Source organism: Lemur catta, chromosome 18, assembly GCF_020740605.2.
Source record: "Lemur catta isolate mLemCat1 chromosome 18, mLemCat1.pri, whole genome shotgun sequence".
NCBI classification, from domain to species: Eukaryota; Metazoa; Chordata; class Mammalia; order Primates; family Lemuridae; genus Lemur; species Lemur catta.
This window is the reverse complement of record NC_059145.1, coordinates 24,635,691-24,651,427: the sequence shown is the minus strand read 5'-3', so window position 1 is coordinate 24,651,427 and position 15,737 is coordinate 24,635,691. Positions and strand designations below refer to the sequence as shown.

The 15,737-nt window shown below is 36.7% G+C and overlaps 1 protein-coding gene across 1 annotated transcript; it reads left to right on the top strand.

Annotated features, from left to right (window-relative positions):
• The first annotated feature begins 2,027 nt into the window (after positions 1-2,027).
• Positions 2,028-14,857, top strand: KBTBD8 (kelch repeat and BTB domain containing 8). The gene is made up of 4 exons (XM_045530683.1): positions 2,028-2,096; positions 2,706-2,916; positions 6,964-8,078; positions 11,590-14,857. Exons 1-4 carry the CDS (start codon positions 2,081-2,083, stop codon positions 12,051-12,053), a joined length of 1,806 nt encoding a protein of 601 aa, XP_045386639.1. The 5' UTR covers positions 2,028-2,080; the 3' UTR covers positions 12,054-14,857.
• The last annotated feature ends 880 nt before the right edge of the window (positions 14,858-15,737 follow it).

The following is a 15,737-nucleotide window of genomic DNA, read 5'->3' as shown; positions in this document are numbered from 1 at the left end:
TTCCAATTTAGAAATCTTGTGGGTCAAAGAATCAGAAAACTGCCTTTTAATTAGTCAAATAATATTGCCAACTCTGTTTGCTAATTAGTTGAGAATCAAATGAAAAAGAAAATTGGCTACATTTCTTAAGGCTTACGTAGATAGGCGGCTACAAAACAAACATAAAACACAAACAAAACTCCCCCATATTAACAAGTTTCAAAAGGTTGCCAGATAAAATACAGAACACTCAATTAAATTTTAATTTCAGATAAACAGCAAATGATATTTTAGTTTAAGTATGTCTTAAATAATGCATGCCCTATATTTCATTTGCTAAATCTGACAACCCTAAGGATTAATGCCATTTTTCTTAACATCATCAATATTGTGATTTTTAAAAACATTATTTTAATAAATTAGAAAGCAACAGCATTAAGCTCATAAAAATGGAAAAATGGAAATTTAAAGTTATGAATAACAAAACTTAAATCAATTTCTTCCATGTATAACTGTGCAGAAAAGGTTTTCATAAAGAAGAATTATAAGTGCATATGGATGTTCATAAACCCCCCTTGGGAGGAAACACCACTTCTTAATTTGCATAGGATTATAGTACTTTGAGCTCTAAATTTCTCAGCAGACCTAGAGAACAGAACTAAATTGGTTTTTATAATTCTTTTTATCGATCACAATTTAAATTCTGAGATCAACTATCAAGGAGTTTAACTATTTGATCTTTTGGGTGTGAGAAAAGTTAAATGCACGGACTAAATATGTCTCCACCAGAAATCCTTCCCATTCCTTATACTTCCTTATATTTCAAATTTCTAGAAATAGCATTCCCAGTCTTAGCTCATTTGCACCTTACATTTATCTTTAGAATATTAAGCATCTATAATGTATATCCTGTTAGATATTAGAAACACAAGATGAGTAAATCAACTAGTCAACAGTAAAGTTTCGGTTTTCTTTCAAAAGGTTTTCTGTCTATAAAGCAGATAGAATATGGATTCTATGTTACAAGTGAAAGGTCAGAGTGCTGAGACCCTAAGAGCTCAGAAGTATTATCTAAGGTCTCAAATATAGTGAGTAAAGAGCCAGGGCTTCAGTAATCGTCCTTGGCTTCTGGCTGGGGGCACTTGACCACATCAAGCTAAAAAGCTTCTTCACAGCAAAGGAAACAATCAAAGTGAAGAGTCAGTCTCCAGTATTTCTTCAAAGGTAATCCCTGATTACTTAGTATCGTAACCCCTCCATTTCCCAGAAGCAAAAAGGAAAGTATCCTGAATCCCTCTATAATGTTCACATGCTCTTAAAAGTGGAACAGGTGTTCTCTGGGTGTGGAAGAAAAGCAAGGCATGAGTGGGAGTTAAAGCAGCCGTTGTAACCAGACCAAATTAATCTGTGGAAACCGGAGCACCGAGCCAAATCGATGCTTTTTCAATTGGGTGCCACAGGTGACTCATCAGAGACAGCTTGCTTTTGGGCCTTCTGATATTTTTCTTCAGGGTGGGGTGTCAGATTTTCTTTGCATTTTTGGACAACAGCCCTTGTGTCCACTTCCAAATCTGTCTGGTTTCACAGCCCTCATGCAGAGCCTGATTTCCTATCGGAAGCTAGTCATTGGCAGGAAGTTTAGGGAATGAACAAAAAGGTGAAAAAATGAGCCGGAGGCCAGGAGAGAGGCCTAAAATGGGGAAATTCGCACTTAAAGAGCTTTCCCTACCCCAGCCCCGCAGAATGACAGCTCTCCTCTGCCAGAAGACTACCTCTCCCGGCAGGCACTGCGCGCCCCACAGCCACAGGCTGGCCGGCGCCTTACTCTCCACCTCCGTCCGAACCAGCCAATAGGAACCCCGGCTTGGTTCTCCGCCCGACCCGGACCACGCGGGAGCGGGGGCAATAAAACTACACTTCCCGACGCGCTCATGCTCTCGTCCTGGCCAATCAGCGCCAGTAGTTCGGAGGCTGGGGGCGGAGCCGAATGCATAGGACACCCCATTGGCTAGGGGAAGCTTAGAAGAGCCGGAACCCGGGAGCTGGAGAAGCGAAATGACATTTCCTCTTTAAATAGCCGGAGCCCGGGCCCCACAGAGAAATGGCCGCGTCGGCAGGTGGGTCGTGTGCTGGCTAGGGCGGTGTGGAGGGAGGAGGGAGACGGTGGGCCGGGGCCAGGCACGGGCTGTGAGATGCGGAGGCAGCGATGAGGAGCCGGAGAGAAGGATGGAGAGGTGGAGGGGGTTGAGGGAAAGCAGGATGAATGGGCTGGAGGGCGGTGGGCGGTCCGGCCGGACAGGGATGGGGAGGCTGCGTACCCGCCGCCGCTCCCACCCGTTCGGGAGGCGGTTGAGAGGGCACCGGCGGCCGCCACCCGTGGAGCTTCCCGCGTGAGGCTCCTGCCCTCCGCTCTCGGCTGGGACGTGCCGGCTCTCGGCGGAGTCCCCGCAGACCTCTCGCCTGCTCTACGAGCACGTTCCCTGCGCGAGCACGGGGCGCCGAGCTCGCCGGGCTCCCGGCGGAGCGGGCTGGCCTTTGAACTTGTTCGCCGCTAGCCCTCAGCTCTCTGCCTCTCACATCCTGCACTCGCGGCACCATAAGGTAGTGTGTATATACACGCATATTTTTGAAGGCGCGGGGGGCGGGGGGGAAGCCTAGCAAATAAAAAACCCCGTGACGCCGTAACTGGCTCGGAACTTGTGGTTGTACGATTTTTCTCCTCCTAGATTTAAGTAAATCTTCCCCAACACCGAATGGGATTCCGTCTTCAGACACAGCCAACGATGCCATGGACCCCTTCCATGCTTGCAGTATTCTTAAGCAACTCAAAACAATGTACGATGAGGGGCAGCTGACAGACATTGTAGTGGAAGTGGATCACGGGAAAACGTTTTCCTGTCATAGAAACGTTCTTGCTGCAATCAGCCCTTACTTCAGGTATGATGATGGTGGAAATTTCTATTGATATTTGCACGGAGCTCCCTTTCCCCCTCGGTATTGCCCGCTTGATTATTATACTGAGATGCAATAATGAAATGAAACCAATGAGTTTGTTTCCTCAGAATAGATAGCAGGCCCTATATCTTATTAAGCCCTTGTTTTTGACTTGAGAGGTTCTTCTAGAGTTCAGGTGGTGGGTTTTTTTAAGTTAGTGGACCTATGTTTGTTTGTTTGAGGTAAATGACCAGAAAATCTAGACTTATGCTGTTCAATAGGGCAGCCACTAACTGCCTGTGGCTATTTAAACTTCAATTACTTAAAATGAAATAAAATTAAATATTTCCTCAGTTACACTAAACACATTTCAAGTACTCAGTAGCCACATGCTTACTGGCTGCCATATTGGACAGCAAAGATATACAGCATTTCCATCACTGAAAGTTTTATTGGGCAGTGCTGATCTAGAATTTGTTCCAAAAAGTTATCCAGGATGCATTTTTTTTTTTTTTAGTGCATGTAACTCTTTTCAAATTTAAAATATAGTAGCCGGTTCCTTTAAAAACAAATTACCATTCCATAGATTGTTTTAATCCTATGGGGGTACAAGCACTGGGATAAAAATGAATGAACTATAGTTTCCTTAAGCCTCAAACTAATGATTTCTAAGATTTCCAGAAGTATTTTTAAGCTAAGCTTTTGTTTTCATTTATATTAATTCTTGTTTATTGTAAACTTTGAAAAGTAAAATTTTAAAACTTGGGTCTGAAAAATAACTTCCTACTTTAAGAAAAGATTAATGGAAAATGTAGTTTCCTGCCTGAGTTTAACTACTTCTTTTGTGTCAAGTGCACACTTTTTTAAGCCTTTCAATATTCAAAAGTGGTGCATGAATGACAGTAAAATCATCTTCTCAATCACTTTCTAAATGTGCTTTTTCCTTTTGAAGGTCCTTACCTTTATAGGACACATAGCAGTGTAATGTTCCAGACAGTAGTTTCTGGTTCCTTTTTCTCAGAATACTGGGTTAAATATAGTCACTTCAGTCTGATGCTTGTGATGTTGTAATCGTTTAGACTTGCCTAGGGGTAGGTCATTGGACTGCTAAGTATTAATCATCACAAAACAATGAGCTGGGGGGAAAAATGAAACTCATATGTGCATAAGTTGTGAAATTTGGCCTGGTAATGAAAGCTTTGGTGAGATTCACTTACCCAGGCTATCCATTAGATATGGTTAGGTCATTTATGTGTTTAAATATATGTCACCATTATTATTTATCAAGCTTTGGCTAAGCTTACTTTACATACACTGCCTTATATAATCTTTATAATCTTATCTCCGTACACTTGTTCCCATTTTACATATGAAGAAACTGAGGCTCAATGAGGTTAAATAACCTGCCTAAATCATCTAACTGATAAATGATAGAGGCTGGATTTGATTCCTGTGCCAGGCTTCTTAGTTACTAGATAACTCTTAAGGAGCAAGAGTGGATAGAATGGGTCCTTTTTAAAGTTTCCTGTAAAAAAATTTTTTATTGTATATTAGATTTGAATAGTAAAAAAAAGTTTAAAAAATTAGAACTTCAATGTGAAGATATCTATATCTTATAGAAATTTTATATTCTGGATTATATTATTTAAATATCATACTTAATTAAAATTAGCTTTGGAGACCAAGACAAATCACTTTAAAAAAAGTGTGCCAAAAGAGATTCTTAATTTCCTTAATTCCTTAAAATCTTAAATTCTTTAATTTCCTTAAGATATTAACAATTAATAAATTTATTAATTTCTTAATTTCCAAGGAGTTAAAAAATGCTTGAAAAACTTTCAAAGCATAAGATATGTGCATTTAAATAAAGAAATTTGACTAGAAAACTTAAAGGATTAGATTTTTATCTCTTGCTAGAGGTTTTTATACAAAGTTTCTTGGCACCAGTGCTATTCTTATGTGGGATCTAGGAAGATATACTTAATAATTTCTAAGTCTTGCGTCACTGGTAGAAGAATCAGAATAGCTGGGAATCTGGCATGGCTTTTTCATGATCCCAGTGCCTTATCAGAATTAAAATTTATGTGATAATTAGAAATGTTTTGCTACTCTGGATTTTGCATGAGGAAGTGGTCCCACTTTATACAGAGTTTACATGAAGAACTTACTAGAACAGAGGAGCACTCAAGTGTCAGACTGCTCTTGTGTGTGAGACGAGCCTATTCAAGTCTGGAGTAGTTCCCATGATACAGGGATATGTGTAATGTTCTCCTTTGGGAGTTAATCTCTCCTAATGAAGGGCTTTATTTTTCTTTTTAATTGGTAGCTGTATAGGTGATTCTTTCAGCACCTGAATTGAAAACCAACTCCTACATAGGAACGTCTAGGTTTTTAGTCATCAAAAAGAGCCTTTGTAATATTAAAATTTACATTGTACAAGTAAAAATAGGACCCAAAAGGGATTAACCTGGGTAGCAAGCTGAGTCCTTGTACCTCCAATGTTTTCCATACTGCATTTTAAAACTAATTCCATGGATTTGATGGATACTTCAAAAGTTACTGGAATTCTTGCCATTTAAGGATATTTTTCATAATAGCACTTAAAAATGGAAGGGGTCTGGATCAGAATAATCAACTTCTATCACCAATGTTAGGTCAATTTCTTCAACAAACATCTATTAAGCGTCGTAGACCTTGAAAATAAAGATAAATAGCACATAGCCCTTTCCTCAAAAGGCTTTTAAAAGAAGTTTTGATTTGATTTTTATATTTAAGAGTAGTCTAGAATGAAACCTGAAAGGGGGGGAAAGAAAGGCAAATGATGTTTGTAAATGACTAATACTTAAATAAAGAGCCAGGTTTGGCTACTTAATGTTTTGGTCAAGAAAGTCCCATAAATGCACTGATAATTTAAAAAAAAACCTTGATCTCAAAGGTAAAAGTTTGGGATTTTAAAAACTATTATCTCCAAAGAATCAGTTAACTATTAAATTCTCTTTAGAAGAGGCATTATATTAACCCTACCATAATCTTTATTTATGTCTAGATATAACTAGGTAAAATATGGTAATTTTAACTGAAAAAATGAAATATTTTCAAGATATATTTGAAAGATTTTCAAAATGTCCAAGGGTAAGTGATCTTTATATTCCTTATAATGATTAAAGAAGCATTCAAAACTAATAGTTTTAAAAAGGCATAGGTAGAGAATATGTACTTTTGAAGAACATCTTGCTTTCCTAAGATAAAATTTTTAAAGATATATTTTGGACACAAGTTGCCTTGTAATTTTCATTGGGACATGAAAAGTTTTATTAGACTGTCTCTTCTCTTTGTATGCCAATGTATCACATTGACACCTTTATAGATATTCTTTTTTTTTTTTTAATTTTGTGAAACTCTAGGTTCTGTCACCCAGCCTAGAGTGCAGTGGCATCATCATAGCTCACTGTAGCCTTGAGTGCCTGGGTTTGGGCAATCCTCCTGCCTCAACCTCCTGAGTAGCTGGGACTATAGGCATGCAGCACCACGCTCAGCTAATTTTCCTATTTTTTGCAGAGACTGAGTCTCGCTCTTTCTTGCTCAGGCTGGTCTCAAACTCTTGGCCTCAAGCAGTCCTCCTTCCTTGGCCTCCCAAAGTGCTAAGATTACAGGCGTGAACCACCTCACCTGGTATTCTTAAACTTTTTGACTGGCATGGCAATTTAAGATCTTATGTCCCTAAGGCAACTTGACTAGAAGTCTAGAAGGGGCTCCAAGGAAAATAAGATACTGGAATATGCCATGTCACCTTTTGATTTGCTTTACTTGGGTGTACTCTCCTTTTTTCATTGTTGGTACAAAGCAGGCTATCCCTGAGAATAGGGTTTTTGAGATTAGCCAGACTAAATCCTTCTGCTAGATTATCAATTTTTACCCCAATATCAGGAACTATATTAGGAAATACTGTATTACAAAAGCTTATCTTTGTGGTAACTTTGTACTTCTAAAAATTTGCCACAGTGATTTTTATTTATAGCACACATATATTAACCACTGTTTCGTTCATAGATCCATGTTCACTAGCGGCCTTACAGAAAGTACTCAAAAAGAAGTTCGAATAGTCGGTGTTGAAGCTGAATCAATGGATTTAGTGTTGAACTATGCCTACACCTCCAGAGTTATTCTGACAGAGGCCAATGTTCAAGCCTTGTTCACTGCAGCTAGCATCTTCCAGATTCCTTCCATCCAAGACCAATGTGCTAAGTATATGATCAGTCATTTGGACCCACAAAATTCTATTGGGGTCTTTATCTTTGCTGATCATTATGGTCATCAGGAACTTGGAGATCGATCAAAAGAATACATTCGTAAAAAGTTTCTGTGTGTCACCAAAGAACAAGAGTTTCTTCAGTTGACAAAAGACCAACTGATAAGTATACTAAACAGTGATGATTTAAATGTAGACCGAGAAGAGCATGTTTATGAAAGCATTATAAGGTGGTTTGAACATGAACAGAATGAAAGAGAAGTGCACCTTCCAGAAATTTTTGCCAAATGCATACGTTTTCCTTTGATGGAAGATACCTTTATAGAGAAAATTCCACCTCAGTTTGCACAGGCTATATCCAAATGCTGTGTAGAAAAGGGACCATCCAACACCAATGGCTGTACACAGAGGCTTGGAATGACTGCTTCTGAAATGATCATATGTTTTGATGCTGCCCACAAACACTCAGGAAAGAAGCAAACAGTGCCTTGTCTAGATATAGTCACAGGAAGAGTGTTTAAACTATGCAAACCACCAAATGACTTGAGAGAAGTTGGGATTCTCGTATCACCAGATAATGACATTTACATTGCAGGAGGGTACAGGCCAAGCAGCAGTGAGGTCTCCATCGACCATAAGGCGGAAAATGATTTCTGGATGTATGATCATTCCACCAACAGATGGCTACCCAAACCGTCCTTGCTGCGAGCCAGAATAGGCTGTAAACTAGTGTATTGCTGTGGTAAAATGTATGCAATTGGAGGTCGTGTTTATGAAGGTGATGGAAGAAACTCACTAAAATCTGTGGAGTGCTACGACAGTAGAGAGAATTGTTGGACAACTGTTTGCGCAATGCCAGTTGCAATGGAATTCCATAATGCTGTGGAGTACAAAGAGAAGATCTATGTTTTACAGGGTAGGTGCCTAAGTGATTTAGTTCTTCATGGAAGGGTAACACATCAAGTTGTGTTTTACTTAATTATACTGAAACAGGTGTTAGTTCCTGTTAATTGAGGAATACCTCTGGCTTCCTTAGCAAACTATTGGAACACTCTATTCTGTAAAAGACCTATAAAGGAAATAAGGGCTGGGCACGGTGGCTCATACCTGTACTCCTAGGACTCTGGAGGCTGAGATGGGAGAATTGCTGGAGGTCAGGAGTTCAAGACCAGCCTGAGCAAGAATGAGACCCTGTCTCTACAAAAAATAGAAAAATTAGCTGGGTGTGGTGGCGCGTGCCTGTAGTTCCAGCTACTTGGGAGGCTGAGGCAGGAGGATCACTTGAGCCCAGTAGTCTAGGTTGCAGTGAACTGTGATGTGGTGGGACAGAGTAAGATTCTGTCTCAAAAAAAAAAAAAGGGGCAGGTAGTTTTAAGTTATTAAAAATGATGCTGTAAGTTTTTTATGTTCTTATGTTTTGATATCATGTAGAAAAAGTATTCTTGAAAACATTCTTTAATATTTAATAGTTCAGCTTTTTGGGAGAACTATTTCAGAGCAGTTTTTAAAACTTTAAACAAAAAAGCAAGGTTGATGCATATTTTTGCTTTTTAATAATATATAATCAAGAGATGTAGCAATTGCTTTTTTATGGAACTTACTGGATTAGTTTAAAAGAGAAGAAAAGAACAAAGCATTAACTAAATTATACTATTTAATTACCAAAGAGTTTTATATAAGCCCTATAATTGCAAAAGTTATGAAACTTAATTAGAAAGAATTGGAAAGTACAGTCTTTAGGTTTTAATTTCACTGCTATTTAGGTTGCTTCCATAATATATTGTTTTCAATTTTTTGCACTGAAGAACTTTGAGATGTCACCTTTTTTTTTTACTTTTACCATTATAAGAGGAACTGTCTAATATACTTAGCTTTAAAAAAAAAAAAAAACTATTAAGGACCAGTACTCTGGCAAAGATACAGTAGAAGAACAGTGACTGAGTGAGAGTAAAGGTGTTTGATCCAAGGTTCTGATTTGTGATAACTAGTATTTTCCTTCTATTTGGTTTCTTATACCTTTAAGTTGCTTGAATATAGAATGCAATGCAGATAATATTAATACCAGTGTCCCTTTTCCTCTTCTGTGTTCTGTGTTTCTTAATTGTTTATATATATTTTCTTCATACTATTACTTTAATAAAACAAGGAAAAGGGGCAACTTCCATGAAGATATGTAGTCATAATGCTGCGTAACAACGATTTGGTCAATGATAGACCAAATATACAATTGTGGTCCCATAAGATTATAATACCATATTTCACTGTTCCTTTTCTATGTTTAGATATGTTTAGATACACAGACACTTGCCATTGTGTTATAGTTACCTACAGTGTTCAGTAACACGCTATAAGGTAGGTAGCCTAGGAGCAGTAGGCTATACCTTACAGCCTAGGTATGTAGTAGGCTGTACCATCTAGGTTTGTGTAAGTACACTCTATGATGTTCACACAAAAACAAAATCCCCTAACAACGCTTTTCTCGGAACATATCCCCATCGTTAAAAAAACACTTTGCTCTAGTCCTGTATTTGACTTAAAATTATTTAGAAATGTCTGAACACATTTCTTTTAAGTTTAATTTCAAGGTAATTGTTCAGGAGTAGTACTCACTCGTTCCTTATTTTAGTTAAATGGAAGCACAGGCATGATTTGGGTTCGCTGGCCTTGCAGAATATGATGTACAATGTTAAGTGATTCATGATGTTCCATGATGTATAATCCACCCCATCTATATTTAAAAAAAAGAAAGAAAAATTAGCTGGGTGTCATGGGGCACACCTATAGTCCCAACTACTCAGGAGGGTGAGACAGGAGGATCACTGGAGCCCAGGAGTTCGAGGTTGCAATGAGCTATGATGAGTCCACTGCACTGCAGTCTGGGCAACAGAGTGAGACCCTGTCTCAAAAAAAAAAAAAAAAAAAAAAAAAAGACGTATAATCCATCCATTATCGTTGGATAGGTTATATCATCCAATATGATTGTTGAAAGCTGTGTGTGTGTGTGTGTGTGTGTGTGTGTGTGTGTGTATGTGTGTCTTACTGGCTAACCAGTTAGTTGATAGAAATAGAATTATAAGACTCCAAATTTGGAATGTAAAGGTTGTATATTAATGCAAATACTAAAGCAAAAAAGCATTGAATTAATATAATTTCAGGGCTGGAATGAATATCATTTCATCCAAGGTTATATTTAATATAAGAGGAATCTGAGGCCCTGAGATTTTCTTAATTGCTTATCATTGGTTCTAATTTATTAAAGAGGACTTTAAATTTTAAGAATCAAATTTTTGGTGTGTCATATTTTCTTTCCTATAAGAAATTTGTAGAGAAGTAGCACACATTAGAAAGTATGGATCCCTGTCTTCTTTATCAAGAATCCTGTTTCAAGCTAATTAATAAAGGCAGATCTTATACAAGTAAATCTGGGAGCTCAACGAACTATTAGAAGTAAAATTGAAAGTAAAGTGTCACTATTATTAAGTTGGCAGTTGAATGTGTAGATAACAATAACTCTAGTTCAGAACAGTTTTCAAACAGAGGCCCAATTTAGAATCAGGTATTACTAGTCTAAACCAAGCCTCTTTACATAAATAAATCTGACATACATAGTTGGAAGCTTATGTTGTACTAATTTTTAAAAAATCTGTGGCTTTTGAAGTATCATTTAATCTACTCATAAAGGGTTCAGATTTCTATTACAAGGATTTTATACAAATGTTATAAATAGCAAAACTCTTATAAATATTTACTACTTTAATTTTTTCTGACATTATCATATTGGCATTCTGATTCAGCATACCCTATTATTGTCAAATTAGAATAGAAGCTGACTCAAAGTTAATGCCATAAATCAAACATGTTTTCTATTTTATTACAGCCATGTTTTCTTATGTTGAATATTTGTCTTTGCATAATTACAGCAATATTCACTCAAGTGAGCACATCATTGACCATAAACATAGATTTGAACAATCCCATGTGCTGTCTTCTAATTAAATAGTTGGCACACAAATTGATGGTGGCATTTGGTCTTATTGGCTGAACATTAATAATAATGCTTTTTTAGAGCTGGACTAAAATAAATTTTCTATAACACACAATTGGATAAAACAAGGAACCAAGCTCTTAACTGTTATTCTGCCATCAGTCCATAGTAACTACTACCTCCTCAATATGAACATCCTAATTTAGGTTGACTGTAATATTATCTATTTGTTATACTGTATCACGGAATTGAAAAAGTTTTATGGTATTTTGTAACCTTATTAATGTATCTCTGGAGATTATAAAAGAAATATTTTAGAAAGTGAAATATTTGGAAAATTACACTCTTTAGTCTTCAGAGGTTGGGATTACAACATACAGCCAAAAATCAAACATGAAAATGTACATATTCTTGTTTTCTTTTTTTCTTTTTCTTTTTTTAGGAGAATTTTTCCTCTTCTATGAGCCTCAAAAAGACTACTGGGGTTTTTTAACCCCCATGACTGTGCCTAGAATCCAGGGCTTAGCAGCTGTATACAAGGACTCTATCTACTACATAGCTGGAACCTGTGGAAATCATCAACGTATGTTTACTGTAGAAGCCTATGATATTGAGCTCAATAAGTGGACTCGTAAAAAGGATTTTCCATGTGATCAATCCATAAATCCATACCTTAAACTGGTACTTTTCCAGAACAAACTCCATTTATTTGTTCGAGCTACTCAAGTGACTGTTGAAGAACATGTCTTCAGAACCAGCAGAAAAAATTCCCTTTACCAATATGATGACATTGCTGACCAGTGGATGAAAGTATATGAGACCCCAGATCGGCTCTGGGACCTTGGCCGGCATTTCGAATGTGCTGTTGCCAAACTCTATCCTCAGTGTCTTCAGAAAGTCCTTTAATGAGTAGCACGCCTTAGTGCATCACTGGCGTTTCATACTTAGGAAACTTGTCTTATGATAGAAAGGAGTGCTGTCAGTATTTAAGAAAGCTGAGAGAGTTTCGTACACAGAAAAGGGTGCTCTTAAAGATTGGTGTAGGAAGGAATTTGCTTTCATCCTTGTGATGTTTCATTTCAGTAAGAAAAGGTAACAAAGTGCAATTATCAGCAATTTTTTTTCTGGCATAAAAGTAATCATATTCTAGATTTTTGTGATAGTCACTGAGATACCAGAAGAATCAAGACAACTATGCACTCAGAAGAGCATTTAGAGTATTATTGAGTAGAGACATTTAAACTAGTTTGACGTGACTTTTTATTTTTAATACGGGTAACAATCTGAGGCAATATCACTAGGATTTTACTTTAGCTGTGACCTCTCTAACACAGAGAAGCACTAACTTAGATCCTCATTCTTAATATTTATATATATATATTTTTTGTGTACTGTTTTCAAGTGTACTGAGATTTAAATGTGTTCTGTTATTAGAGTAGATTGAAGGAAAAACAAATGAGTCTCAGAAAGAGCTTTTCGTCTGATTGTTTCATATTTCCCACGTAACTTTAAGTTAAGCTAAAGTTTTTTTAAGTGGCAGTTTGGGTTGATAACTTTTTCAAGTGCTAACACTGTCTCATTTTTTTTAAATCTGGAAGAGTGCTCAAATTAACAGGTGGCTGGTGCTAGTCTAAGTTAATTCATGTGTATAACTAGATAGATTTAAATGGTCTGAGCCTATGCCTGTCTTTCAAATTGGTATGTGAGTTTCATGGCTGTAGTACTTTACCTGTTGAACTCTTGTGATTTCACAAGATTTTCTACTTATGTGATAGCAAGATATGGCCAGTTACTGGTCTAGCTGGACTCAATCTTAGAATATTAAGAACATTATACTGAGTTTGCACTAACATGGGCCATTTGTTGCTCAACTTCTTTTTCCATCTACCTATCCAGTCATTGTCGGTACAGCAGAAGGTAATTTAATTGTCTTCTGCACAGATCCTAATGTGAACTTTTACACCTACTTTTAAAATTCTGTTTTCCAGAAATATACAACTTCTGCAGTGGTCTAGTTTAATTGCTTTTAAGTTTCATATTACAATTAAAACCTCATTTTTTTTTTCATTTTTGCACTTAACAGTGATGGATGCTTTTACATTGAAATCCTCGTTCTAGCTGAAGGGAGTTGAGAAGGAAAAGAGTGAGTGAATAGAACCATAGCTTTATAGGTACGAAATCAGTTTTCATATTTAACTGATGAATTTCTAACAATCAGTTAGGAATATTAACGTGAAGGACAAACCAACTCATTTGTATATCTCTAAAGCAGGTATTTGGATCAGTAAGTTATTTTTTACTAAGCCTGGAATAATTGATAAAGGATTTAAGTATAGCCCAGAGTCTGTCCTCAATCAGAACATTTTTATTCACTTAAAAGAAGCAAACTGGCATGGTTTGTATTTTAAAAATCTTGCACAAATTGTAATGTGATACTGTGAAACAAATTTAAAACATTGCCTCTTTGCATCACATACCTCGTTTTTCAGAAGCTTTCCAAACTGCTTTACGTAGACCTCTATAAGTAGGGAATGTTTTGTGAAACAGAAGTTTAACAGCATTTATAGAATTAACATTTTAATATATAGTCTTAGAAAGCTAGATATGTGATTTCTTCTTATTGGCCTTTATAGTGTGTCTGTAATCTCTGTATAAACTTTGTCAAACAATTATTTTTCCCTCCCTAGTTTATCATGCTGTTTGGGGGTTATTTCTGTGAGTTTTTAAGTCATTATTTACAGTTTTGCATTGCGGAGGAGAGGAACAAAACAAAAATAACCAGTTTTTGCAAGAGATGTTCATGTAATTTATTTTTGAAAGCTTTGTTTAATAAGATTTCCTGCCGCTTTTTGACAATCTTCTGTATTTAGAAAAATGTATTACTTGAAAACATGACATAGAACTTTGGGTTAGCAATTTACATGTGCTGTGTGATATGTAATAGAACAACATACTGTGGTTAATTCTATAGTAGATTTATTCTCTTGATCTGCACAACAGTTGATCTTTTGCTATAACAATTTATATTGAAGGTATGATCTAAGTTTAGTGTGTCAGAACCAAGGCTTAGGATTTGTTATGGGAGTAGAATATATATTGAATTTTGTATGAAGAACTATTTGTTTAAATTATACAGCTGGGATATTTTACCACTTTTAAAATGGATTCAGAAGAGGTCCTAGAAGACTAAGATTAGTGATATGTGTGGGTTTACGTTTAGATATTTAAGGTACATTTTCTTAGTGTGATGAAAATATAAGTAAAAGGCACAATGGGTACTACAGAATTAAAATATAGGTCTAACATATGCCAGTCCCACTTTAACTTTGTTTTTTTGAAGAATGTATCTTAGCACTTTCCTATGTATTTTTTACACATTGAAAACTGGACTTGGTATAACTATGTTACAGGAAAGTAGAAATTGTATTATTACCTTCCATCTTTTTCTGTTATCCTACAAAGTTGATAAGCATCAAGGTGATTTCCTTGGTCATGAGAAAAAGTGGATGTGATCTTCAAGGAACTAGATTTCCTATGTAAAGCAGTTTAAAATGGCATTCAATGTTCAGTGCTCAGGTATGTAGTAAGTACTGTAGTCCTGTGGGGGCAAATGTGTAGATATTTTTAAACATTTTGCCATAATTGCACAATTTTTTGCATTTTTACCTGATGTCATTGTTTCTTAAAATAAAACCTTTTCTGATTGAAAACTTCCAGTGTTGTAAAGTGACTTCTTACTAGTGAGTTTTGCAGAATTAAAATGTGTTGAAAATCATGAAATACCTCATGTCATGGTAGAACAAAATGAGATTTTAATATATTGAATATCTGGCCCCTGGTAGGAAATGAACTAGTTAATATTATATATAATGCTCTTTAAATTCTAAAGCAAGCTCACTTATATTTCTGGCCCTAAAATTTTGTTATCCTTGATTCCTCTCAACACATTTCATATCCAATCCATCAGAATCACCCTTGATCCCTTGTAATCTGTTCTTTTCCCTGCACAGTAGTGAGAGTGATTCTGTTACACGTCAGTCTGATCATGTCCTTCTGCTCAGATTCCTCCAATGGCTTCCCATCTCCCTTCATATGAGAGCCAAATTCATTACATGATGTGTACTGCCCAACCCCATCTCTTAAACCTCATCACTATTCCCCCCAGTTCAGTCTATTTCAGCTGTGTGGACATTACTGTTCCTCAAACATGCTGAGCACCTCCAACGTCAGGGCCTTTGCCCTTGCTCTGTTTTTTGCTACAGAAGCCCTGACAACTCACTTACTTTAATTATTTAAGTTTTCATTAAAATGTCACCTTACCACAGAGGTCTTCCCTGATCACTTTTTGTAAAATATGGTGAATCTTTCTCCAACTCCACCCTTACCCACACCACCTATCTTGTCCTGCTTTATTTTTCATATATGTGTTTCCCTCATTGAAATGTAAGCTCCATGAAGGCCAGGAATTTGTTTTATTATTCACTGTTGCACTTTAGATCAGTGCCTGGCACATAGTAGGCAACCAATAAATGTTTGTAGGAAGAAAGGAATTTTCAGTGAAGTCTTAGAGCACCCTGAAAAGTTGTAGGA

Excerpts from the sequence above, each read along its gene's own strand:
- KBTBD8 (XM_045530683.1), top strand. Across the intron at positions 2,917-6,963 it reads GCAATCAGCCCTTACTTCAG|ATCCATGTTCACTAGCGGCC; the intron begins GTATGATGATGG and ends TTTCGTTCATAG. Across the intron at positions 8,079-11,589 it reads GAAGATCTATGTTTTACAGG|GAGAATTTTTCCTCTTCTAT; the intron begins GTAGGTGCCTAA and ends TTCTTTTTTTAG.